Below are 27,734 nucleotides of genomic sequence, written 5' to 3'. Positions count from 1 at the left end.
AGGAGCAGCCCCGGAGAACACAGACAGTAGCGGGGCGGGAGGGGGCGGAGGGGGGGGTGTTTGTTGGGACAGAAACACCTCATCTTCCCCCCTGAATGTCGGAACAGACCTGAATGAAGTGTGTGGGAGAGAGTGTCAAGGAGATTTCAGCCAGTATCTTCACCGGTGCCTCTGCAGCGGAGCTGCCCGAAGGCCTTGAGGGGAGAAGAAACACGGGACCATCCTGAAAAAGAGGACGTTTTTCATTTATATACTAAAGACAAACAACCTGATGCGTGAGTAAACGTTTTATTTAACATACTTTATCACTGAGACGCAATCAATTCCTCGTGTTTCTTTGCACAAGTCTAGAAAACACTTAAGAAATAGGAACAAAGGTCTTTTTAAGTTTTACAAAACTTTCTATTGTTGTAAACAATAGAAATAGAAATATGTCCATATGATTAATACATTTGATTAATACTTTACTTCCTCATTGTCCCCCAGTACTCCATGTGTAAAAAATTTCATAATTACATTTTTTCCTATAAATATTTTTTTTCTGTTCATCAGACCATATTATGAACTAATATGGAGAAAAGTAGTTCAATTTGTAATGAACTTTTTATGGTGACAAGGTGCATGAATGACCATAAATTATTACACCAAATTAGGACATTTTTCATGTTGTATGCATTACATGGACTAAATAAATTTATATCTCTTTTTTTTCCAAAACCTCATCCACAGCCAAAGAAATAAAGAAATGTACAGTATGTCATATGTTATCCGAAACAGTCAAACTCCATGAACAATCTGTTATAAAGCACTTAATAGACTTATCTGAGATCTGAGAGCAGTGAATCTCTGTCAACACCAACCACAGATGTAGAGCATGTGGTTAATGTAACCAAGTCCCATCACAGATCATGAAGTAACACGTTGATAAAACGGTGCTAACTTTGTTTTGAGCTACATCAGGGTTACGAAGTAGGCCTACACATGTTGGCCTGTTACTAGATCTCATTTTGATCATATTGCATTAGCAGTGTAATTACAGCTACAGGCATACAGCACTGTGGCCATGTTTTAAGTCTCTTTCTTTGCAGCCCAGTTGGACATATGAACAAAGGTGACCCACACCCACCGACAGCTGGGTCATATTAGCAGCTATTGTAACACGTGCCTGCGCTAAGATCGAGCTTCTGTGTACGTCATCTCAGTGGCAGAGGGAAGACGGACGTCGGTGGCGGCTGTCGCCGGGGACGGGCAGCAGGAACCCTCCCAGCGGAGCGTCTTCCTCGACCAGAGCCGGCGGCACCGGACGGCGTTCACGCGAGAGCAGCTGTCCCGGCTGGAGCAGGAGTACGGCAAGGAGAGCTACGTGTCCCGGCCCCGGCGCTGTGAGCTGGCCGCGGCGCTCAATTTACCAGAGACGACAATAAAGGTACCGTGGTTAACCAACCCAGCACTCAGTGTGGTAAAGGGCCATGCCGCAGTTTTTCCATGTTTTACCTTAAAACCAACGATGAAATGATGTTGGCTCCTGCAAAATATAACAACAGAAGCCTACTGTATATAGCAGATATCATATCTTCTTCACTGGACATCTGTCCAGTCTTTTTTCATTGGGTGCTGAAATGAATGAAAACTGATGGTTTCCCCTGATAATCCAATTAAAATGCAAAAAACTAAAATATTCATTTACAGCATTTACAATATGGACTGAAACACCTGTGATCTTTCATACAGTGGGTTGCTCCCAACCAACACAGATGAAGTCTGCATGGAACACAAGGTTTCATGAAAATTAAAACAATCTGAAGGTCATTATATGTCAATGCATATTATCTCCAAAGCTAATTAACATTCAGTCATTCACAATATGAGTTTTAAAGGCTATAGAACCTAGCTGTGTTTTTAAAATCTGAATTATACTTTCATCTCCTATTAACTACTGGTGCTCAAAGTCAGGTTTGGGTACTTGAGGTGGCTCACTTGACTGAGGAGGCAAGCAGGCAAAATGGGGAACTGTGCAGCTTAACTGTGTGGTAATTGGTTTGTTTGTTTGTTTATTCTCTCAGGCTTCTCTCTTCAGTTCTAGTAACAACAGATTTCAGCAAAACACTCAAAGAAACCAGATACTGCAAAGTTGGATGGTGGGTCCAGGTGGGTTGTCCTGACGGCTGGTTTTAAGGCTCAGTTTCTGAATACAGGCTGTGTGCATTTCTCTGTGGACTGAGGCTTTGATACTTTCACAGTATTAATATAGACCTGCTTTATAATCAAAAACACACATGGACATCTACCTTTATATAATATGGGACCTTTAAATCTCCATTATTCTGACCAGGCTGAGACTGACAGTTGATCTTTGACCTTAGATACAAAAGTTAACAAAACTATCTTCACTCAAGTTCCACAGCTTTGGCCCATTCAACTATTTCATTAAGTCTTTAACAGGTCAAGCATAAAACTAGAGATTCTTGAATAATCCTTTCATAGTAGGCATTTTTATTTGTCATAACAAGAAAAGCACAGGTGTTCCTAATAACATTAATGATGGCTCTGATGTATTGAAGTGTCTCAGCAAGTCATAACAGGGAGCCAGTATGAACAACACAGCCCCTTTTTAGCCCCCTTACACTGGTCAAAAACCAGGTAACAGCCATCAATGATTAATTATTTATTAATAATTAATTAATTATGCTACTGTGACTTGTCCAAATGTCCTATGTGAAAAAGACCTATGAATCAAACTGACAAATTCAAGAATGCACTGTCATTTTTGATTGTAATTTTGTTTGGGAGTATGGTATAATGCACCACTGAAGCACATCACTGACATGATTAGGGCCTTAAGCTAGTGTCAGTGTGACAGAAATTTTGCCATCAGAGGGTGTAAGCGAGGCTCTGTGCCACTGTCTGTGTAGCCACCAATTGCTGTGTTAGTGTGCAACCACTATGCTAGAAGGGCACGACCTGTCCATGCACTCCACCAAGGGAACTAGAAGGAAGTGTAATAACAACGACTGCACGTCCATGGTGTCCGCAGCTGTGTTTGTCCATGTCCACAAGGGAGTATGATTGAGGGTGGGTCCTGCCTTATTGTCTGATATTGCAAAGATTTCCTGTGTTTCCTGTATGTGGTATTTTAATGTTACTGATACTGTCTTTTTATGGTGCTCATTCTTAAATTAACTGTTTAATGAAACTATTACACAGCAAACCTGAGGCCATGTAGTATTCCAGCATAGGAATAGTCTATAGTACATGCACAGAGAGTGGGATGAACAGGTGGGTTAGTAGAGGTACACTTTTACATCATTACATCCTGTAAGTTTAAATTCACAAGAAAACATTTTAATTAGATAAAGTGCAAAGGTGTCTCTGGTTTCAGTGTCAACACACTGGTCTTCCTGTTCTGATTCAAATCAACTGAGACAATGTTACTGTGTGAGCATCCCCACACAAAAGTTTGTATATGATTTTCCACTTTCTCTTTTCATTAGACAGGCTCTTTCAGTCTGCATATGTGTATGTAGTTGTGGAGCTAGTGTGCAATTAAAGGTTGGTCTGACCATGAACATGTGGCCTATATGCTGTCAGCTTTCTGGAAACAAGGAGAAACATAACATATAACTATCTTTACCTACAGTGCATGTTTTTGTGTCTGTGCATCCACATGTCCACATGACTTCTATGTGACTGCTTTTATTGTTGTGGTTGTAGTTTCATTAAAGCTCACGTTGACTTTTAAGCTGAAAACACTGGTTTAGCTACATGTGAGCAGAGGAGGGAGAGACAGGGAGAGAGAGAATGTAAAGAAATTGTTCAACAATATGGGGATTACACTCATCAGATTTCTTTCCACATGTTAGACGTCTGAGTACAGAGTTGAGAGAAACATAAAGACCGAAGGAAGGAGAGAACAGCTATCCTGTCTGAATCTGGAAAATATACAAAAATACATCGACTAACACCTCACATGCTAGCTAACTACATTTTGGCAAATGTTCTTGTTACTTTTATTGTCAAGATTTAGATGAGAAAATTTATACCAGGTTCATGTTTGCACAGTAAATATGAAGCTACCACTAGCAGCCTGTTAACTTAGCTTAGCATAAAGAATGGAAATAGGGGAAAGCCTAGCTCTGTTCAAAAGCTCCCTAATTAACAAGTGGTCATGGCCAAGTCCAGCACATAACCCCCATAAAACAGAAAATTGTTATTCCCCCACTTTGTTTTTAGGAAGATTATAATGACATAAAATGTCTTCAGTGATGAGTTTAGAAGAGAGAACTTAGTTAACTTTTGACAGAACCGGGCTAGCTGCTTTTTCCTGTCTTTATGCTAAGCTGAGCTAACTATCTGCTTTTTTCATTAACATATTTATCTGACAGACATTAGAGTTCTCATTAAACTCTAGTCAAGAAAGCTAAAAGAAACACAAATAAGCACAATTTATAAATGTCTACCTATTATTGTAATGTGGTAGATGATATACTGTATCTGGTTCTTCCAATCTAGCTTGTGATTTTTAGATTTTTGATTTGTGAAATGTTACTTAATGAACATTAGAGGTGCATTTTTGACCTTTGGAAAAGCCAGGGTAATTGTTACCACCTGCCTCTAATCTATATGCTAAGCTAATTACTCTTCAGCACTAGCTCTATATGGAACAGCAACAGCACCTAGTATGCATCCCTCACTGATTTTAAGGTCTTATGAAATTCTATTGTTTCACCTCATTTGTTCACACACAGTTTCTTTGCTTATAGACACAGCCAAAAAAAAAACACAACCAAGCAGGTCAAAAGAGAAAGGGAAAAATCTGAGACAGCTTCTCACTAAGGATAACACTCCATTGACATTTCCCATGAATGTGAGTTTTTCATCTTCTCTCTTAATTTGTCGTTTCAATCAGCACAGAAGATTGAGTAGTGACAGGTTTAGCAGTGTCTAACATTTGACGCAGAGGCCCACTGACCCACTGCAGCAGCTTTAATATGCAGTAAATGCAGAGGAGAGTCTTTTATGAAGGAGCAGGAATGCAAAGCGAGGCCTTGTAAACGCCACCACCTGACGTTTTAGAAGTACAGCCTTCCGGGAGAGTCTGTGAGTAAAATAGTAGAGGACTCGACAGACAGACACACACACACAGACACATAAACAACTTGTCAGCTTCAGCTATGAAGTTTTAAGAAGGTAGAGACGTCAGTGCTGTATTAACTTGACAAAATTAAGTGAAATGGAAGTTACGCAATTGTAGTATTTAGATAAATTTAGTAAGGATTTTACAACAATTCGTACATATGTAGATAGACCATTTAGATTTAGATATTTAGCCATGTCAGCAGCATATCTGTAGAGATAGTAATGTGGATCTGTTGTCAGTATTATGTTTCCCACACAATGTTTCCCAGTGACTTTGATGATCCCCTACATTTCCCCTAGCACACCAGCAGTTGTTTGGACGTGTTTAGGTGCCGAGAAACGTCTCAACAAGAATTGAATGGATTGCCATGAAATTTGATGCAGACATTCATGTTCCCCAGAGGATGAATCTTATAGCCTCTGACTTTTATTCTAGCTCCACCAGTAGGCCGACATTTTTGTTTTGAGTGAAATATTAGATGGAATATCATGAAAATCGCTATAGATATCCAAGGTACCTGGATGATTAATGACATTAACATCAATAATCATGTCTTTTCATGTAGCACCATAATTAGCTCTAAATTTTAATTTGTCCAATAGTCCTCTCCGCCTCTTTGTCCTTTGGCTTATGACCAAATACCTGCAAAACTAAAGTCATTGCCATCAGCTTCAGCTTCACTTTTTACTTAGCAGGTGTTAGCATGCTAACAAACATGAACATATGAACATTACCTGGTAAACATTGGCATGTTGGTATTGTAATTGTGTAAAGTCTGCACATAACAAAACATCAAGAGATGTGGGATGTCTGCATAAGCAGTGTCAGTTGTGTAGGGTGTGCACGCTTGGTGAAATTTTGTGTATGCATCTTGCAAGGTGCATAGAATAATGTAAGAGACTCAAGGGAAACTCACGCCATCATTACCAGACAGGATGCCTGCAGGTAGAGAGAGAGACGATGAGTAACAGAGCCACCATTGACAAACAAACATCAGCTCAAACAGGCAGTGAAATGAAATATAGGAAGACTGTTGAACAGGCAACAGCAGGGGTCGCCACACCAGTGTCATGAATTTCCTGCAGGTGTAACTTTGCTTTTATCACAATTCAGTCTAGTCAAACTACAAATCATAACATCCAGCCTGGCAACCCACACTCCACTCCACAGCCATGAAGTTGTTATACTGTAATTAATTAGAACACAAGACAGGAAATTTTATTCTGACCTATGTATTGAGTTGCTCTGATCTGTTAAAGAGAAACTTAACACTAAATCCTCTTTATTTATGTGTTGACAACAGTCCCATTTTATCACTGCAACAGAAGCTATTTTCCTTTTCCATAGAAAATCCAGTAATACTGTGTCTGCAATTTGTGCAAATTTGCATCCTCCCCACCGCTCATTCCCTAGTATTATGTCTAAAGTAAAGTTAAACTAACAGTTCAAATGGTTTTGGCCATAATCTTGTGAGTGACGGTGGAAAGGTGAGGGGATGCTGCAGGGGGTTTGGTGTCGGGGTGTTGTAGTTGTGAGTGTAAAGGTTCTAATTCTTCAGGTGTTAAGTTGCTCTTTAAGATGCAGTAAATATTATGTCATTTCAAACTATCCTGTTTACGTCATGAAAAGATGGCTATCATGGTTAAAAGTGCTGGTAGGAAACAAAACACCACCTCCATCTCTGGTGTTGAAGTTAAATGCTTTGGACATCCATCCAGCCTCCCTGATACTTTTCTGCGCAACACCAATGCTACACTGTCCCACTACTTCCTGTCTGTACTTCCCATACTGTTTAAACACATGACCACTGCTGTCAACTTTCATGAACAGCTTCATTTATTGTGGCATAGATTTTCAGGTCATATTCATAAATACACAGTTGCTGAGTTGACCCAGAGTGGCACTCCTCCTCCTCCACTGAGGAGGAGGCCCATGGTGACTATCGTTTGTTGATGTTTTGTTTATCTTCCTTCCATGCTTTTCTATCTGGTATCTCACCTCCATATCATTCTCTCTGCCTATTTTTGGTCAGTTTTCTCTCACTTTATCTTTACCTTCCATCCCTTCCCTTTCTCAAATCTGTACTGCCATCTTCTCACCATTGTCTCTCATGTTCCTTCACATGTTCTTATTTTGTTTCTTTCCTAACTCCTTTCCTCCACCCTTCCTTCCCTTCAGGTGTGGTTCCAGAACAGGAGGATGAAAGATAAACGCCAAAGACACTCCTTGCCTTGGCCTCACCCTCTCGTCGACCCCCTGGGTGCACTCCTGATGGGCCGTGCCTCTCCTTCTTCCACCTTACCATACCCCTTCATCCCGCCCCCTCTCCCCCACCTCCCCCTTCACCACTACTCCTCCCTGGCTCTCTCCTTGCCAGCATCCTCAGCTCACAGTCCCTACAGCACACCTATGAGGCCCCTGGATGCACTCCGCCTCTTCCAGTACCACAACAGGCCAGGGGGGCTGCCACAGACGTCAGCAGCCCTCTACCCCTCTGCCAGCATCGTCCACCATCCATCTTCATGCCCATGCCCCCTTTGTCTGCACTCTGGATCAGAACAACTCCTTGTACGCCTCAAGGACCCTGAGGCGTGCAGGGAAGATTGTAGCTGACTCCTCCCACCCTGGACACAAACTCTTTGAGTCACTCCCCTCTGGCAGGAGGCTGCGGTCCTTCAGGACCAAAACCTCTCGCCACAAAAACAGCCTTTTCCCGTCTGCTATCAGCCTTATCAACAAGGCTAGAGAGCCCCACTGTCACTGATCCCCCTGATCCCCAATTGCACCAATCACCAGCACAAATTCCTTGTATGTGGAAACATACTTGGCAATAAAACCGATTCTGATTCTGATAAAGCCAGAGGGGAGGCACTGAGACTGAGCCAGCCCCGTAGTCTCAAGGCCAACATCCAGTCTGCCGGTGTGGAGTGGACAGAGGAGATAGCGTAACTCCAGACGGAAACTGCACAATGATCTCCAAGGTTATCAAACTGCTGTCAAATAAGCTGCTGCAAGCAAACGACAGTACACTCACTGTGACTTCAGTCAATACTGTCAACAAGAAGGAGCTTGCCAAGTTGCAACAGCAATAGACTATGATGTAATGTGCTCTTAATATGCTAAATAAGAGGCACAAATCACAAGCATCTCAGAACACTGGAAACGGAAACACACAATTCAAAGGTCTTATCTAAAACAACAAAAAAATGTCCAGTGTATTGTAGAGCTGTGCAATCAATAAGTTCAGTTTGTCGACCTGAACACAATTTTGAACTCTTCCCAGTGCTAACACACCAAATTCACTTGCATTTGGTTAACACTGCCAGTCCAAAGATGCATTCAGATTGAATGCCAAGCAAATGTTTCGCTTTTGTTTGTACAATCTGTGTTCATTCATCCCAAACAGACACTTGTAGACTCTTCACATGAACTCTCAGTTCTTTGCATTATTTTCTTCCAGTCTCTCTTCTCTCCCCTCTGTTCTTTGTATGTTCATGAAGAGGTGTCCTTGGTTAACATTACAGCTTCAGTTACAAGAGAAACACTTTCATTCAAGATGAAACTTTCTCACATGGATGCAATTTCCATTCATTTTAAAGCGACCTCCCTTAATTGCTTTGGATTCAGTTTGAGCACACCTTAGGAAACTTTAAAGTGATGGTTTGGGTTATTTGATGTGGGGTTGTGTGAGGTACTTATCTATAGCCAGTGTGCTACTTGATGTAGATTCAGATCAGGGTGCTCCCAGTGTAGAGAAGCAGCAGCAGCACTGGCACAGAAGCTGAGTGGTGCTGTGGACTTGGCCATCCACAAAAACATGTTCTAGCCCACAGAGAAAAACTAATATCAGTTGAAGTGTATGCGTTGTTTTGAATATTTTCACTACTTTATCTTAAAATACCATATTCCTACGCACATGTGCACCTACAGCGTGCACTGTAATACTCTGCAGATAAAGCAGCGAAACTATTCAAATAAAGCAAACATTTAAACTGATATTATCTTTTGGTTAAAAAAATATTTTTCTGTCCTTTTCCACAGCAGCACATGACTCAGCCTCTGTGCCAGTGCTCCCAGCTGCTTCTCTAAACTGGCAGCACGCTGACCTGAATCTACAGCAGGTAGCACACTGACAATAGATAAGTGCTAAGAAATTAATGTCAGGTTTGTATGAAAAGGCAAAAAGTGACAGTGTTCTTGATGGGCACAACATTTTTCATTACAGACTAGGGTTAAAGTTAAAATTACTTAAACGATTTATCATGTAGCTACATAGTTGCAGTTTATATTCTGTCAATAAACTAATCAACTAATAATTGCAGCTATACATTAAAGAGTTACTTTTGCCCATCAATATCTAATCAGCCCATCTATGAGTCCATGTAAACGTCTGTGCCGAATTTAAAGGTCCCCTAACCCTAACCTGTGTTGATCTCCATCAGAAGATATATTTGTGGTTTTAAGAACCAAAAACCATCTCAGTGTAGTTTTATATCTCCTCTCCCAGGCTTCTCTCTGAAGCTCTAGTAACAACAGGTCAGTGAGCTGATGAGAAGAGAGGATCTGAGGCTCTGAGCTCTGAGAAACAAAATCCTGCAAGGTGGGATGGTGGATGCAGGTGGGTCATGGGCTTGGGGCGGGGCTGAGGGCAATGACAGTTTTGTTGTGACATCACTAAAATACTTTCACAGTAATAATATAGCACCAAGACCTGCTTTCTCATCAAAAAAAGACCTGGAAATCTATCAAATTCATACAGTATGGGACCTTTAAGCAATTTTCTCAGGGTGTTCCAGAGATATCACATTCATGACAAACAGGATGACAGATGGACAAACTGAAGACATAATGCCTCCACCAACAGCTGTGGCTGGTGCAGAGCCATGAAAAAGAATGGGCAAAAGCAAGACCTCACTCTTACAGAATGTTTGATGTGATTCAGATATCTTATTTTTTAGGGAGGTTATATTTTGAAGTGGCTACAAAAGCACAGTGACATGGAATGAAGCCTTTAATGTATGTATCAGGGTTTGGTTTGATTTTTATTGTTTTATCTGCTGTAAAACTAGAGACTACTGCTTTTATTTATTTCTACAACTGTAAAACTTAAAGTAGCGTTCACTGACACATTGGGATATTTCAGGGTAAGGAGAGTAGAGTTCCTAGTTGTTGGCATTTTATTAAAAAAACACATTAAATTCCAAGTTAGGACAGTATGGTGTGGTCAGTATGGTGCTCGGTGTGCTTCTAGCAAGGTTTCAGTTGTTATATGATTATGTTAAAAAGGATTTATCAACAGGAATGAAGGCATGAAGTGTGTTTCAAAAATATATTGAATAAAATCTTAACCAATCCTGTGGAAAAGCTAAATGTAACATTTACCTCTACTTCTGGCTTCTTCATGTACTTAAAGGAATAAGAATTAGCTTCTTTCAGAGGGTGAGATGAGAGGATCATGTCGAAGTGCAGAGCTGGAGTGAACATGTGGTTAGCCCAGTTAGCATAAAGACTGTAAGCACAGCTAGCTTGACTCTGTCCAGAGATAAACAATATGCTTATATCAGCAATTTAACATTACACTCTGTTGGAAACTGTTTGGAAAAGGGTGTTTTCAAAAAATATATATATATACTTGGTAGGTGATTGGATGAAGCATCTGTCTATCAAATGACATAGTAGGAAACATAACACAACAACAAGCAGCAGTCTGAGGAGCTTTGAAAGCTAGTTAGCACATTGGTAGAGGATTCTCACCATCTTTGTAGGAAAAGATTTTGCATAAAAGGCACTTTGACAAATACCAAAGCAGTCGCTTCCCTGTGGCTGACAGTAGCTTCTCTTTGATTGGTCCAAACCATCGTGGTTTGGCCAGAACAAATGGCTTGGAGCCTGGTGATATGGATTCTTGCTTATGAGAAATTCTGCTGCTTCACAAGGTTACCAGCAACTCTAACGTGGGAACACACTGCCTGTGTTGTGTGTGCATGGCAGCTGCATTGTTGAATTGCTGCAGCTCGCACACATGTGTATGTTCACACCAGCTGCATGTCTGCTGTGTCGCTGCTACTGCCAGCTCTATCTTTCTACGTAGAGTTTGCAGGCTACTTGAATGTTGGATTTCTTTTCTTTATAAATTAATGTCAGATTGATTTTTGACAGAAAATTTCACTGTCTAAAATGCCACTGTCTCCACATGCAATTGCAGTTGTCAATTTTATGTAAAGTTGGTCGTATGACATCAACAAGACATCAGCAGGTCTTTTCTTTCCTGTGCAAATCGCACAAAAAATAGGCAAGATGCCAAATCTCTAGATCATGCGACACAGCCATAAAGCATGAGACACACATCTCACACACACACATACGTGTCTGTTCTATACTGTTAACATGGACACTGAAATGAGAACCAAAACATTTCACAGCCACCACGCACACACCTCCCTGCCAGTGTGTTCGAGGCCTATAGCTGATTAAGTAACTGGCCAAGAAATCAAACTGCAAATTGTTGTTCTTACACTTTGTTTTTTATACGTTTGCGGTCTTCAGCCTAAGCTAGGCTAACCACACCCTGCCTCCAGCTTTGCACTAAACATTAGATTGATATCAATATTATTATGTTATTCTCAGAAAGGAAGAGAATAAGTATATATTCCAAAAAAATTGACTATGCAACTTGAGATAATGAAATTCAATATGTTCGGTATCAAAGGATAATGTACCTATTGGCCTTTGAAAGTTAAATTTGTGTCATGTTTTTGTAAAATAATCCTGATATGTGACTGATATTTAACAATACTTGAAGGTTGTAATAATAATCATGCAATAATGTGTCTGTGTGATGTAATTTTTTTTTCAATTTGCTGACCTTTGCTCTGACATAAGACCAGCTGTTAAGAAAGCCCCATCATAATACACAGCCATAAAACTGAACACTGCAGAACAGAAGCAGGCTTTGTCTTGCCTGCACAACCCACACCGCCAGATACAAACACAAACACACAACCTGTATGATTGGTCAGTTTTCACAGCAAAGATCATGCTGCAACCTAAGGAACCAAAGACATTACCAACAACAGGTTGAAAGAACACATGACCGCTCAGTTTCTCTTCTCTGTAGAACTGACTCATGTTTCTACATGACATCTCTCTCACTCCCAATGCTGCTTTCTCACTGGGTATATAAGTCTGTCAAACTTTATATATTCAGTGTGTGTGTGTGTTTTTTAATCTGAGTGCGGGGGATGCTTCCCTGGTTAAATATTAATTTAATACAAATTCAGCAATTGTTAAATATAGAAAACTATACATAGGCAACAATCCAAACCTGCAATGAAAACCTTTATAAAACATAGAGGGTTTCTCTGTGCACAGAGATAGTATACAGTATGTGATCAGATATATAACCAGGTGATATCAGGTGAGGTGATAAATCAAGTGAGAAGTTGGGTTATTTTCCCATAGACTTCAACACTCTCAGTGTTAGCGTCACTGCATTGGCTCCCTGTAAAATCCACAATAGAATTTAAAATCCTCCTCCTCACCTACAAAGCCATTAATGGTCAGGCACCATTGTACCTTAAAGAGCTTAGTTCCTATTTTCCCAATAGGACACATCACTCTCTAAACCTAGGTCTACTTGTGGTTCCTAGAGTTTGTAAGAGCAGAATGGGGGGCAGAGCCTTCAGCTATCAGGCCCTTCTCCTGTGGAACCAGCTCCCACTGTGGGTTTGGGAGGCAGACACCATCTCTAGCTTTAGGATCAGGCTTAAAACTGTCCTCTCTGATAAAGCTTATATTTAGGGCTGGCTCAGGTATGTCCTGAACCATCTTTTAGTATGCTGCTATAGAGCGAGACTGCTGGGGAATTCCCATGATGTATAATTCATTCAAGCCTTATTCTTAAGTCTGTCACACCCAAACTGGAAAACACAAAAACCAGTCCTATTAGTTACTGTATATCGTCCATCTGCCCCTTACTCTGAGTTTTTATCTGAGTTCTCAGACTTTTTATCTGAGTTAGTTCTCAGCACAGATAAAGTTATCATGGTGGGTGATTTTAACATTCATGTAGATGTTGAAAGTGACAGCCTGAGTATTGCATTTAATTCATTATTAGACTCAATTGGCTTCTCTCAGCATGTTAATGAACCCACTCACTCTTTTAATCATACCCTTGATCTGGTTCTGACTTATGGGATTGACATTGAATATCTAACAGTTTCTCCCAGAAACCCTCTTTTATCTGACCATTTTCTGTTATCATTTGAGTTTTCAGTCATGGACTACACAGCATCTGGGAAAAAGTCCATTACAGCAGGCGTCTGTCTGACAATACTGTTAGCAAATTTAAAGAAAGAATCCCATCAGTACTTAGCCCACTGCCATGTATCAATGCAGTAGGGAACAGCCCTCTTAACTTCACATCCACACAGGTTGGTGATCTTGTTGACAGTACTGTAGCCTCACTGCGTGCAACTCTAGACACTGTAGCCCCTCTGAGGAAGAAGGTAGTGAGTCAGAGAAGGCTAGCTCCATGGTACAACTCAGAAACATGAGCTTTAAAGCAAAATTCAAGGAAGCTAGAAAGAAGGTGGCATTCTACTAACCTGGAAGAATCTCTAAAGGCTTGGAAAGACAGCCTATTGGCGTATTAAAAAAAAGTCTCCGTAAAGCCAGAACATCCTATTATTCATCATTGATAGAAGAAAACAAGAATAATCCCAGGTTTCTGTTCAGCACTGTAGCCAGGCTGACAGACAGCCACAGCTCTGTTGATCCATCTATACCTTTAGCCCTCAGTTGTAATGACTTCATGAGCTTCTTTACAAATAAAATTGTCTCTGTTAGAGAAAAAATTCACCATCTCCTCCCCACAGCTGGCTCAGATGTACTGTCCAGTTCAGTAGCCTCAGAGTCCACTGTAACTGGCTTATATTTTGAATGTTTTTTTCCTGTACATCTCTCTTGAGCTCGTTTCAGTTTGGTTAAGGTTACCAATGATCTCCTCATAGCCTCAGACAATGGACTTGTCTCTATACTTGTCCTACTAGATCTTAGTGCTGCATTTGACACCATCGATCATAAGATTCTATTACAGAGACTAGAGCATATGGTCAGCATTAAAGGAACCGCACTAAGCTGGTTTAAGTCATATCTGTCAGATAGACTCCAGTTTGTTCATGTTAATAATGACTCTTCTATCAACACTACAGTCAGTCATGGAGTTCCACAAGGTTCGGTGCTAGGACCAATACTTTTCACTCTATATATGCTTCCTCTAGGAAACATTATTAGGAGGCACCAGATAAATTTCCATTGTTACGCAGATGACACCCAGCTGTACTTATCCATGAAGCCAGGTGAGACTAACCAGGTAGCCAAGCTTCAGGCGTGTCTTAAGGACATAAAAACCTGGATGACCAGTAATTTCTTACTCTTAAATTCAGACAAAACTGAAGTTATTGTAATTGGCCCAAAACACCTCAGAGATACACTATGTGATAATATACTGACTCTGGATGACATTACCTTGGCCTCCAGTGCTACAGTCAGAAACCTTGGTGTCATTTTTGACCAGGACTTGTCCTTTACTTCACATATAAAGCAAGTCTCTAGGACAGCCTTCTTCCACCTGCGCAATATTGCTAAAATCAGACCCATTCTGTGTCTAAAGGATGCTGAAAGGCTAGTTCATGCATTTGTTACCTCAAGTCTGGACTACTGTAACTCTTTATTGTCAGGACGTCCCAAAAATGCAGTAAAAAGCCTCCAATTGATCCAGAATGCGGCAGCACGAGTACTGACAGGAACGAGGAAACGAGATCACATCTCTCCTGTGTTAGCCTCTCTGCATTGGCTCCCTGTAAAATCCAGGATAGAATTTAAAATCCTCCTCCTCACCTACAAAGCCATTAATGGTCAGGCACCATCATACCTTGGAGAGCTTATACTTCCCTATTTTCCCAATAGGACACTTCGGTCTCTAAATGCAGGTCTACTTGTGGTTCCCAGAGTTTGTAAGAGTAGAATGGGGGGCAGAGCCTTCAGCTATTAGGCTCCTCTCCTACGATGACAAGTGGGAGACGCATGTGGACGTACTTAGAGCTAAGCACTTCTGACCGAATCACTGAAGAGGCTCCAGGTCTGAAGATTCACCAGGTCCGAACAGGGCCTCTGTTTCTGGAGCAGCAGGATCCAGATCTATCAGTAGAACAATCATTATTATTATTATTATTATTATTATTATCATCATCACTGTTATTTATTATTATTGATAACACCATTACCCACAGAAATGGTAGGTAATGAACTTCTTCCTGTTAAAAGGGAGTTTTTCCTCCCCCCTGTTGCCAAGTGCTGTTCTTTGTGGGAACAGTTTTTTTTTTTCCTAAAATACATTAAGGTCTCAAACCTTTTCCTGTAAAGTGCCTTGAGATAATGTCTATGATTTGGCACCATACAAATAACATTGAATTAAATTGAAAGACTTTGCAGCCTGTGCCTACGCTGATAATTTCAATGCCACAGTGGATGTCCATAGACTTTATGTATCAGTTTAAGCTACATAAATCAAACAGCTGCCACTTCATATGGAGTTAACAGCAACACTGAGGCGGAGAGAAACACTGGTGAGAGCAGAGCACGGAACATCAACGACAAGAGACCAGACAACGTGTCTTCAACAGAGAGGTGGCCTGGAGAGTTGCCATGTTGAGAGCTGAACAATCTGGTGACGAGTGGAAGAATGATGAGATGCAGGTGAGCCAGGTAGCCAGTGCTTCACCACGCCCCTGCTGAGAAGCACGCACACACACACACACACACACACACACATATATACATACACAAAGGGGAGGGGACACCGGGAAGACAGATAGAGGAAAACAAACACAAAAGACAGTGGGGAAAACTCAAGGTCATTGCGTGGCTGTGACATATATCTCTGCTTGAAAGAGAGAAAGATCAGGAGAGAAAGAGAGAGTGAAAGGGACATCTACAGGAGATGTAGAAGAGATGTCTCAGTGTACATACAGGTGTAGTATGACTTTAAATTCAGTAGGTCACCTGGCAGAATGTGTACCACTAACAAGGCTGTATCCTGACCACAACAGCCCTGCATATCATCCCCTCTCTCTCCCCCACCTTTCCTGTCTTTCTGTGTTGTCTCTATTGAATATGAAGTTGAAATGCAGAAAAAGATTAATAAAGTGATTAAAATTTGGTGGTGTGTTGTTGTTGGTGTGTATGCATGAACTTGTGTTTAATTGCACCTGCCTAACTGTTTGTTCATGCCTTGTGGTTGCTGCTTGGTCTCACAGAGTGTAACAGCCCCCATCCTGTAAATGGAGCAGAGACTGTAAAAAAGTTTTAGATAGGAAAGTCAATCTGTCTGTTGGTCGGTGGTTCCTATAAAACCAGAACGAAACATGTGCTGTGTTTGCACTGCGGCTTCAGCTGTGCCAACTCCAAAATGTCTTCTCTGCTTTTAACCAGATCTGATGCCCGAAATGTGGTCTTTGTAGTTGTTTCATTGGAGTTCTGCTGGAATTGTTTTGTCCATTTGATCAGAAAAAAATTGCATAGGATAACTGATAGCGTAGAGTCAGTGAAAACTCAACAGACTCTCTCTCTCTCTCTCTCTCTCTCCTCTACTAATGGCTAAATGATTCTGTATTAATGATAATTCACATATGTATGGTATGGTGCTTGGATAGTGTCAGTTTAAGGATTACCAGTAGAAAAAGCAGGAGCAGTCCGCCCTTCTGTCCTCCACTAGACCACGTGGAGTTTTCAGTGGGGCTTAATTGAGACCAGCAACCACGTAACAGTGAGTGCATGGAAGGAACGCCTACAAATGCCAGCATGACAATCCAGACATCATGTGCACTATGAATGACAAGCACACAGAGAGGGCCAGTAGAAAGACTAATAGGTACAGTTAAAATGTTATGGAATTTTTGATGGTCCACTGGCCCACTGATGCAGTGATTCAGATGGTGTGCCTGATGGCCAGTCCAACTACACGAAACTCAGTGTGATTGGCCAGTGTCAATGTTGATAGAGGAGGAATAAAATTACTATATTTTGACTACAAACCATAATCTAGACTGTATTTGACTCTGCAGCGCTGGCACAGTACTCAGACCAAATGTGGAGATAAAGTAGATCTGGTTGTGTGAGACTGTAGTTTGACCAAAGGTGTGTTTTCTGAAATAGGATTTATAAAGCATGGTGTCATTATCAGCTGATGCTGATAGACAGGTTCAACAATTGCACAGTCCCATAGCCTTACGTTCACGTACATGCACATGCAGTTCAGCGTTTGCCAGGCATCTAATGCCCTGAGTAACAAATTCAAATAAATGATTTGTAAATAAAAGCGCCAATCAAGTATTTAAAATAGATTTTCTTTTTTTATTGTACTTGCTCATCTCCTATATTTAAGATGTTTTCTTTCTTTCTTTCTTTCTTTTTGTGCAGACAATGATGGTGGTACTGCATGTTGTGTTAGAACGACAACTTTTGGCAACTCTAGGAGTAAAATCACCTACAGTGCATCCGGAAAGTATTCACAGTGCTTCACTTTTTCCACATTTTGTTATGTTACAGCCTTATTCCAAAATGGATTAAATTCATTTTTTACCTCAAAATTCTACACACAATACCCCATAATGACAAAGTGAAAAAAGTTTGCTTAAAATTCTGCACAGCATGATGCTGCCACCACCATGCTTCACTGTAGGGATGGTATTGACCAGGTGATGAGCAGTGCCTGGTTTCCTCCAGACATGACGCTTTGCATGTCTGGACAGACCAGAGAATTTTGTGTCTCATGGTCTGAGAGTCCTTCAGGTGCCTTTTGGCAAACTCCAGGCAGGCTGTCATGTGCCTTTTACTGAGGAGTGGCTTACGTCTCGCCACTCTACCATACAGGCCTGATTGGTGGAGTGCTGCAGAAACGGTTGTCCTTCTGGAAGGTTCTCCTCTCTCCACAGAGCAACGCTGGAGCACTGTCAGAGTGACCATCGGGTTCTTGGTTTACTCCCTGACTAAGGCCCTTCTGCCCCAATCGCTCAGATTGGCCGGGCAGCCAGCTCTAGGAAGAGTCCTGGTGGTTCCAAACTTGTTCCATTTACAGATGATGGAGGCCGCTGTGCTCATTGGGACCTTCAATGCTGCAGAAATTTTTCTGTACCCTTCCCCAGATCTGTGCCTCGATACAATCCTGTCTTGGAGGTCCACAGACAATTCCTTGGACTTCATGGCTTGGTTTGTGCTCTGGCATGCACTGTCAACTAAGGGACCTTATATAGACAGGTGTGTGCCTTTCCAAATCATGTCCAGTCAACTGAATTTACCCCAGCTGGACTCCAATCAAGTTGCAGAAACATCTGAAGGATGATCAGTGGAAACAGGATGCACCTGAGCTCAATTTTGAGTGTCATGGCAAAGGCTGTGAATACTTATGTACATGTGATGTTTTTTGTTTTTTATTTTTAATATATTTGCAAAAATTTCAAGCAAACTTTTTTCACTTTGTCTTTATGGGGTATTGTGTGTAGAATGTTGAGGTAAAAAATGAATTTAATCCATTTTGGAATAATGCTGTAACATAACAAAATGTGGAAAAAGCGAAGCGCTGTGAATACTTTCCGGATGCACTGTACATAAAGCATGCAATTTTTTTTTCTGAAACAGCTATTGATTAAGTGACAGCTAAACATTTTAAAATATGTTTGATGAAAAAATGTAGGAAGATAGCAAACAGCACAACACTTAGCTAACGAATTACCTAACAAAGCAAATGCTTTACTGTGCTCCTCAACAGCATTAGACATGGATATGTCAGGCTTATGCTTTATTTTTTAGTTTCCTAACAACTGAGCCCACAAAAACTGCATGAGGACACCAATGCACATTTCAAAGATGGACTTTAAAGTTTTATGGTCGTAAAAGTTGGAGAACGAACAAATAAGAGCATGAATGATAAAACTGAGTGTGCTCATTGTGAAGGCTTTTACAGTGCAATAGTTATGCTTCATTGACAAATCAATATTAGGTTTAAAGAATCAAAACAAAGCTGTAACTGAAGTATATGATCTCCTGTAAGGTTTTGTGAGATAATTCATTCCCTTTAGCAAAATGAATTCTAGATCCAGTTGGCAGTCATAATGTTATTGTGAACACAGTTCAGATAATGTGAGCCCTCTCTGCTGATTCCAGGGCAGCAGGTGTGGCTTTAAACCTCAGACACCCTGCACTGATTTCCAGCACACCTGAACAGGTGAATGCCATGACAGCCGTACTTGTGCAGGCTGAAATCAGGAGCAGCCCTACACACGCTGTGTGTAATAATGTAGGGCAATAAACAGAGGGGTTAATTACAGGTGAGTATGCCTGAACAGAGCTCAGCACAGCAGTACACACAGAGGGTATGGCTGGGATAATAATGTGGTATAATCATGTAAAGCCATAAGTGGGGAAGGAAGACAGACTGGCCTGTCTGAACTGGCTCAGGTGGAATATAGAGAGGTAAGTGGTGAATAAAGGGCTTTATTGTGATATAATTTATGTCTGTTGCCGATATTGGAGGATCTATGAATAGCTGCTTATGTTTGTGTCCATCTCAACAGTGTTGACCAGACACAACTCTGTTTTTCGCTTCTAAATGTCAGAGTTACTGTGAAAAGAATAGTTGGACAGTTGGAGTTAGTTTGGAAATACATTCATGCTGAGAGTTAGATGAGAACATTTAAACCACCCTCATGTCTGTGCCATGAATATGTAGTCTGAGGTGGCAGTCTGTTAGCCTAGACTGTAGACAGGGGGAAACAGCTAGTATGGCAAAGGAAGCAAATACACACATTTGGCAAAATGCTGAGTTTCTTTAAAACACGTAGTTAGCACATTAGCTGAACGTGTTGTTTCATTTCAAAGCTACAATACATTCACATCAAAGGTTAAATTCAAAGTATCTTCCTGTGAAACTGACAGTGTTGCCATAGCATTCTATATCACAGAGGGAGCCATTATGGTCTTGCATTTTATTTCATGTAATAACACATTGGTACCAACAATCAGTTCACCTTGTGTTTGTTCATAGGTGAACATTTATTTGATGCATAAAACAGCTGAGCAAATGATTTTCCTTTTCACTTCAATGGGCCTGTTAGACATGAAACCAAACGAGCTTAAAAGAGGGACAGACTTCAGGTTACTGCTCCACATTGATCACAAGTAAAAACGCTGACTGACAAATACTGGCAGTCCTGCAACCAGATCTGATCCCCAGAGCAGCCACTGTGCATGAGTCCTAGAGCAGCACATTATATTTGCATGAGCGTCAGTCTGAAGCTGATACTGTACCAGGATGCTTTTGAGATAGTAAATCCACTTGGATTAGTTAAAGTGATAGTTGGGGTTATTTGATGTGGGGTTGTGTGAGGTACTGATCTATAGTCAGTGTGTTACATGCAGTAGATTAAGATCAGTGCGTTGCCAGTTTAGAGAAGCAGCAGGAGCACCAGCACAGAAGCTGAGCGACATATATCTGTTTGAAATAAACCAAGTTATGGTTTTATATTTGGGGTTTAGAGAAGACTGTCAGCTTGCATTCAATGTGCTTTATGGAGCCAGTGGTGTGTGGTCAACACTCAATTACACACCATATCTAACAGTTCAACTGCCAGTAGCAGGACAGAGAGGAAGTGTGTGGTTGATTTCATGGGGGAGACATCGTGTGAATGACAGAGAATGAACGTGTCTGTGCTTCTCAAAATCCTGATCCTGTGCACAAAAATATGGAAGAAGGTGGATGTTTCTGCCCTGAGTGTTATTCCCCTTCTCTCTGTCCCATTTCCTGTCTCTCTACATCAGTGGCGGTTCTAGCTTGTATGACGCCCTGGCCAAACCTCCTCCTTTTTGGACTCATCTTGGATGGCGATGAGTCTGCCTACAGGTGGGAGACTGAGCGTCTGGTGACCTGGTGCAGGCAGAACAACCTAGAGCTTAACGCTCTGAAGACAGTGGAGATGATAGTGGACTTCAGGAAAAACCCAGCCCCACCCACCCCTTCACCCTGTGCGACTCCCCCGTGGCCACTGTGGAGCATTTCCGCTTCTTGGGAACCACCATCACACAGGACATTGGGAGCTGAACATCAGCTCCCTCATCAAAAAAGCTCAGCAGAGGATGTATTTCCTGAGGCAGTTGGAGAAGTTCAACCTGCCAAGGACTATAATGGTGAACTTCTACACCTCCATCATTGAGTCCATCCTCACCTCCTCCATCACCATCTGGTACGCTGCTGCCACTGTGAAGGACAAAAGCAGACTGCAGCATATCATCCACTCTGCTGAGAAGGTGATTGGCTGCAATCTACCATCCCTCCAGGACCTGTACGCCTCAAGGACCCTGAGGCATGCAGGGAAGATTGTAGCTGACTCTTCCCACCCTGGACACAAACTCTTTGAGTCACTCCCCTCTGGCAGGAGGCCAGGAGGCCAGTCCTTAAGGACCAAAACCTCTCGCCACAAAAACAGCTTGTTCCCGTCTGCTATCAGCCTTATCAACAAGGCTAGAGAGCCCCACTGTCACTGATCCCCCTGATCCCCAATTGCACCAATCGCCAGCACAAATTCCTTGTATGTGGAAATATACTTGGCAATAAAACTGATTCTGATTCTGATTCTGATTCTGATTCTGATTCAGCGCCACCACCTCCACACACACACACACACACACACACACACACACACACACACACACACACACACACACACACACACACATACTTGTACTTCTATCTTTGTGAGGACACTCATTGACATAATGCATTCCCTAGCCCCTTACCCTAACCTTAACCATCACAATTGAGTGCCTAACCCTAACCCTGACCCTGACCTTAACCTAAACCTAATTCTAACCATAACTCTAAAACCAAGTCTTAACCCTCAAAATGTGATTTGAAGGTGTCTCAAAAAGTGAGGACCGGCCAAAATGTCCTCACTTTCCCAAAATGTCCTCACTCTGTTAGTAAAATACTTTTTTTGGTCCTTACTATGTAGCAAGTACAAGTACAAACTCACACACACACACACACACACACTTGTGTTCTGCCCCCCTCAAAAGAAAAACACCATTCTGCACAAACTAAACATTAAACATCAGAGAACCACACAGACATAAGAACAAGTACAGTTATAATATGAAAAAATATTTACAATCATAAATACAAAAACAAGTTAGACACAAACTAGTTTAATAAAATAAAATATAAATAAAATAGAGAATGAAATTTCTAAATTGCATAAATCCTTCATCACACAAATAGAATAACACACTTAAGAGAATCTAATTATTACAATATTGCACTTCAAATCAGATCAGTGCTGAAAAATAACATGTATGTGAAACTATAGGCCTATGTTCACAATATTAGGAATGAAATGTGCTTTCTTTGGAAGCAGTTTGTGGTGTGATTGACTTTAGCCTACTAATTCCATCAGTTGTGTACTATTAGATGGATCCCCTGCTCCAGTAGGGAGACCTGAGGTCCACAGGTGAACCTATCCCCCGCCCCCCTCCAACTTCCCCTTTTTCCACAGCCTCTGTGTGTGAAATCTTCGTAACTGCAAGCAGAAGTGCCTGCACAAAATAGAGGGCGCCCACTCCCCACACGGTGACATGATATGGTTGACTTGATGTGCAAAGGAGCGATAGAAAACCGTTTTTTGTTTGTTTGGTTTTTTTTTTTGTTTTTTGGGGAGTGTTCGTACCACCCTCTTGCAAGATGCCACCCTGGGCGGCTGACCAAATCACCTACACTGGAGCCTTGAGCCTAGAGCAAATCACTCTTTTATTATTATTATCATGAAATAAATGACAGTGCTTATGACAATTCTAACGACTATAACAATTAACAGTACCTTTAATTTTGTTTTGGTCATGTCAGGTTGGGGAGCTGCAGTGACACATTTCTGTAAATCTTATTACTAAAACTTTTTTTTTCTTTTGATATATTGAATATTTTTTTCATAACATGACAGATGAAGAGTCACATCAAAATCTTCGAAATGCAGCCAAACTTAAATCGTTTAGTTTTGAAAATGACATTGATCCTGAGGTAAATTTTTATAATATTGCTTTTATACTGATTACAAATTAACCTATATTATTCTGAGAATCAGTTTAATAACCTCAAATTTTCAATCATACATTTTATAGCAGAGGCATCTATGAAAATGTTATTCAAATCAAAGATTATTTAAAATCACTAAAACATTCATTCAAGCTTTTGCCAGAAGTGACACTTGGTTAAGTCTCAATGCTGATTTTGTGTCAGAGAGCGATGACTTGTCAAACAGCAGTGGTGGTGGTGTTCATTTTATGTACAGAAATATTTTCACTGTAGGGTAATTCACTGTTGATGGTATTAGACTTTCATTCTACAAGATTTAACAGCCTATTCTTGATATATTAGAATTCCTAGTTCTTGTATGGAACAATTCATGAGTAAGACCGTAGCTGATATTTTTAGGAAAGTACGTGATAAGAAACATTAGCCACACTTATAGGTTGAACATTTTTACCAACAGCCATCCTTGAAAATTTTGCAAAACAAACACAGAATGTATTCCCTGTCACCCAGTGTTGGTTAAGTTAAAGTTAAACTTAGCTCTGAAGTTCTTCAAAAAACAGAGCTGATGGGAGTTTTTATACTGCAACTGCACCACAACTGAAAACACAATACATCATTCTCTTAATTGAAGCCTTGGACGCCTGCAGTGAAGACATTTTTCCAATAGGACTTGTACTACTCCAGCAAATCCTCAAATTTTAAGCATCATATGTGTACAATGAGTATATTTTTTAATAACATTTTTCATTGCTGATCTCAGAGAGTCAGAACAAATTAAAACCAAACTATCTCCATGGGAACACACCACAGGAGATAACTGAGAAACCATAAGTGAACCAGCCCTTTAATGACGTCTTAATTAAACATGTTTGATCAGCTCCTCTACCACTGACCTCTTATTACTAGTTGCCTCTAATATTGGTGATTTAAGAAAGGAAAGTTAATCCTGCTCATTGGATATAGACAAGAGAGTCTGCACTGTACATGGCTGCTGTATGAAACTGGGCTCTCACAGACCCCGACTACAATTAAACTAATGTCTCCATCCACCCCCACCCCCACCCCCACCCCCGCTCAGCTTCCTCATAAACTGAGCCAGAGAGAACTCAATACCAAACCAACCAGCCCATATCATTCACATGGCATTATTGGAACTGCTTCAGTGTGTGTGTGTGTGTGTGTGTGTGTGTGTGTGTGTGTGTGTGTGTGTGTGTGTGCGCGCACGCATCTGTGTGTATGTCTGTGTTCTGCTCTTTCTTCACTGTGGTAGGGTAGTAAAAGTAGGTGTGCACCACACAAGGCAGTAAAGAGATTGCTTGTAAAACTTCCTCACAGCCACCACACACGCACATATGCGCATACAGAGGCAACGTAATAAGCACCACATGAACACACATCCAGCAGACGTCCTGCACAAACACACACACACAAATAGGCACTGGCTCTAGTAATGTCAATGCGGTGATACAGAAATTAAAGTTACATGTATCTGTGTTTTAAACTGAGGAATTCAGTGTTTTAACAGTATTGGAGATGATCAGAAATCATTTCAGAAGGAATTTGAAGGCAGACATTTTGACTTGTCTTACCTTTTCTGCAGTCACATGCAGAACCTGATCGTCTGAGGGAGGGATGGTCTTCCTCACCTTCACATTATAGATCGTGGTCAGCACATCTGGAAGCGAGTCATCACCGTCACAAACCTGTGGTCAGGCTTTAAAATCTATAATGATCTAGATGCCCATCCTGAGTCGTCTTGTGCGCCTGCTGTCAGCTCAGCTGATTTGAGGCCTGGATCTGAATGCAGTGTCTCAGATCCTCAGCAAAGTCCAAATAAATGACAAACAGGAATTTTATGGATTGTATTAAAATTTAAAATTAATACAATAATATAGTATAATGATCCATCCCAACAGTAGGTAGATTTCAACAGTCAGCTTCTAGACACTCTCTAGGAATCCTTCGGAGGACGGTGTCTATGAAGTTGACCGTAACCATTTTAGAACGCAAAGGTCAAAGCAAAGTGAGACGTTCTGGCCTATGGAGAATTTTTGCAACACATCACCAGCTCCTGTCACCTAGCAACCTTGACAACACCTAACATTTTTGAAACCCAACATTTACATTTAAAAGTGTGATCCTTGGGCTTTCTGTGTTGTTTGCTGCCATATTATCTTGGGGTCTTGGGATAGGCTGGCCCATGAAAGATCCACAAAGAGAAGAAAAAGAAGGCTGCAATTCTTGGCTGCGTTTGAGGGAGCCTTCGAAATGGGACAGCCTAGTCACGCTACTGTGACACAATCAGTTTTCAGATGCAGCCTCTGAAGGATGTACCCTTGAATTTGGACACAGCTATGGTGTTGCACTTGGTTGTACCACAAATAGTTGTGTAACAAATGAAAAACAAGTGCTACAGAAAGAAGTACAATACCTACCTCTTCTCTTATCTCCAAACAACTGGCCAATTGATTGCTATAGAAACACCACCCATCCAACATCGGGAAGGTGTGGGGGAAGTGGGTTAACTACCTGACCATCCTGTGTGCTGGCTAGATGGAGAATCCATTTTGTTGAAGGCTCAGACCATGGTTATTTGTGGTTTGCTCCGTCCAGGTTGGAAGTGAATTGCTGCCCCAGATGAAGGAGTGCAAGTTTATCTTGGGGTCTTGTTATAATAATATAAGTAATGATAATATGGAGTGAGAGGTTAGTGGTTTGGTGCAGCTCAAACACCTGGACAGATCTACTGCTGCTGAGCCAGTAGCCAGTGCCTCCAAAGCAAGGCTGGTGGGAGAGCTTGTGGGTAGACCCAGAACCTGGAGGGATAAAATATCTCATCAGGCTTGGGTATCACCTCAGGATCCCTCCTGGAGGATCTGGAAGACGCTGCTGGGGGGACACCGGGACTACCTTCCCTGCCCTGCTACTTCCTTTGCTGCTATTTCATTAAGGCAAAATTCTTGTAGAGCTGTTGATTTTTCGACTAAACATTCTCGAGAGTACAGGATCAATAAAGTATGACTTTAAAATGATTACTGAATGAAATATTTAGTACTTGCACCAATATTGTTGAATTTTCAAATGATAGACATGGGCAAAGCAAATGTGAAACGAACATTAATGTCAGCTCTGGTCCATCTAAATCTTACAGGAGGACATGCAGTAGTTTGCAACACACCGGTGGGACTGTCTCATTTTCTACAAACAAAAACTTTTTCCATCACAGTAATTTAAAATTCCTGCTTTCACATCACGTAGCAGAGTCTGATTAATGAATCCATACGGTACATCCAGCAGCCTTCATGGATGTTGCACCTCTAAAATGAAGTCAAAAACATGTTTGCAACTTTAAATGGCAAATCAAATGACCACAATTCAATACAGGCTTACTGTTTGCTTCAGCATAAACACAGTTTTTTTCATCCTCAAGGGTAAATACAACAAATCTGCTGTCTCGACAGTGAGTAGGCTCTAGGGTAAATAGTATTTAACTTTGAAATAAAAATATGAATGAACTAAAACACTTGAACATTATTATGTAAATGAACATAGCACATAAATATTATAAATCAATAAGAAATGAAAGAAAATTGTTTCAAGGCACTACTAATACATGTCTAATATCCACTACAATGATGTGACAACAACCCCTCAACTTAATTCAGTTATGCCCACTCTTTCTTCAGGTTATGGAAATCAAAAAAATGTATTTATATGTTATTTTCCCATGAATCAATCTGATCTGTTGGATTAATGAGGATATTCAGATTCAGAGTTTCCGGCCAGGTTTGTCTTATTAGTGCAGTTTATTAGCCAGTGATAGTCTCTGTTTTGGCCTTTGGTGACATCAGAGTCCAACAGCTACAGGGAGAGTTTATTAGAACACATCCCACTGTCCCACACAGTGTATAGAGAAGACACACAAATGTAGAGAAAAAGCTAGGCATTAGGCAATAGATAATAGTTGCATTACTTGTTAATGTTCTTTTTTTTGTTCCTCTAAAATTATGACCAAAATAGTAGACTCCCAGACTAAATAATAGAAGGAAGGGGGGGGGGGGTTCATTATGCTTTCATGCTATAAAATAGATATAGAAATCTCTCAAACACACACACACACACACACACACACACACACACACACACACACACACAGAATTTCACATCTTGACCATGGCAGTGGATGTGCGTGAGTGTGCCTGCGCCTGTGTGCATGTGTTAACCAGGCTCATCTGTCTCCAGTCTATTGATCCCACTGAGGTAGGTCATCATTACTAGGCTACTGTGGAGTGGAATGCTGTGTGTGTGTGTGTGTGTGTGTGTGTGTGTGTGTGTGTGTGTGTGTGTGTGTGTGTGTGTGTAGTCGTGTGCATGCTTCACCTCTGCTGGCCAATAAATTCAGAGGCCACATCAGCACTCAGCACTAATGAAGATGGCAGTCTCTCTCATTGTGTGTGT

At 41.1% G+C, this 27,734-nt stretch overlaps 1 protein-coding gene and 1 long non-coding RNA gene across 2 annotated transcripts; one reads left to right on the top strand and one right to left on the bottom strand.

Annotated features, from left to right (window-relative positions):
- Window positions 1–144: 144 nt before the first annotated feature.
- Window positions 145–14,790, top strand: eve1 (even-skipped-like1). The gene is made up of 3 exons (XM_071501470.1): window positions 145–275; window positions 1,203–1,426; window positions 7,316–14,790. Exons 1-3 carry the CDS (start codon window positions 272–274, stop codon window positions 7,748–7,750), a joined length of 663 nt encoding a protein of 220 aa, XP_071357571.1. The 5' UTR covers window positions 145–271; the 3' UTR covers window positions 7,751–14,790.
- LOC139634807 (uncharacterized) lies at window positions 4,528–26,618 on the bottom strand. Its single transcript, XR_011694070.1, has 3 exons — window positions 24,866–26,618; window positions 15,236–15,337; window positions 4,528–5,095 (listed from the first exon to the last, which is right to left on the bottom strand). It is a non-coding gene; the product is annotated as an uncharacterized lncRNA (long non-coding RNA).
- Between the last annotated feature and the right edge of the window lie 1,116 nt (window positions 26,619–27,734).

The sequence above is a fragment of the Trachinotus anak genome, unplaced genomic scaffold (genome assembly GCF_046630095.1).
Source record: "Trachinotus anak isolate AG129_WGS33_773 ecotype Australia unplaced genomic scaffold, CSIRO_AGI_Tana_v1 ptg000017l, whole genome shotgun sequence".
Classification (NCBI taxonomy): domain Eukaryota; kingdom Metazoa; phylum Chordata; class Actinopteri; order Carangiformes; family Carangidae; genus Trachinotus; species Trachinotus anak.
Note: the sequence above shows the minus strand (reverse complement) of the source record. Positions and strands in the feature narration are given on the sequence as shown.

Excerpts from the sequence above, each read along its gene's own strand:
- eve1 (XM_071501470.1), top strand. Across the intron at positions 1,427-7,315 it reads TACCAGAGACGACAATAAAG|GTGTGGTTCCAGAACAGGAG; the intron begins GTACCGTGGTTA and ends CCTTCCCTTCAG.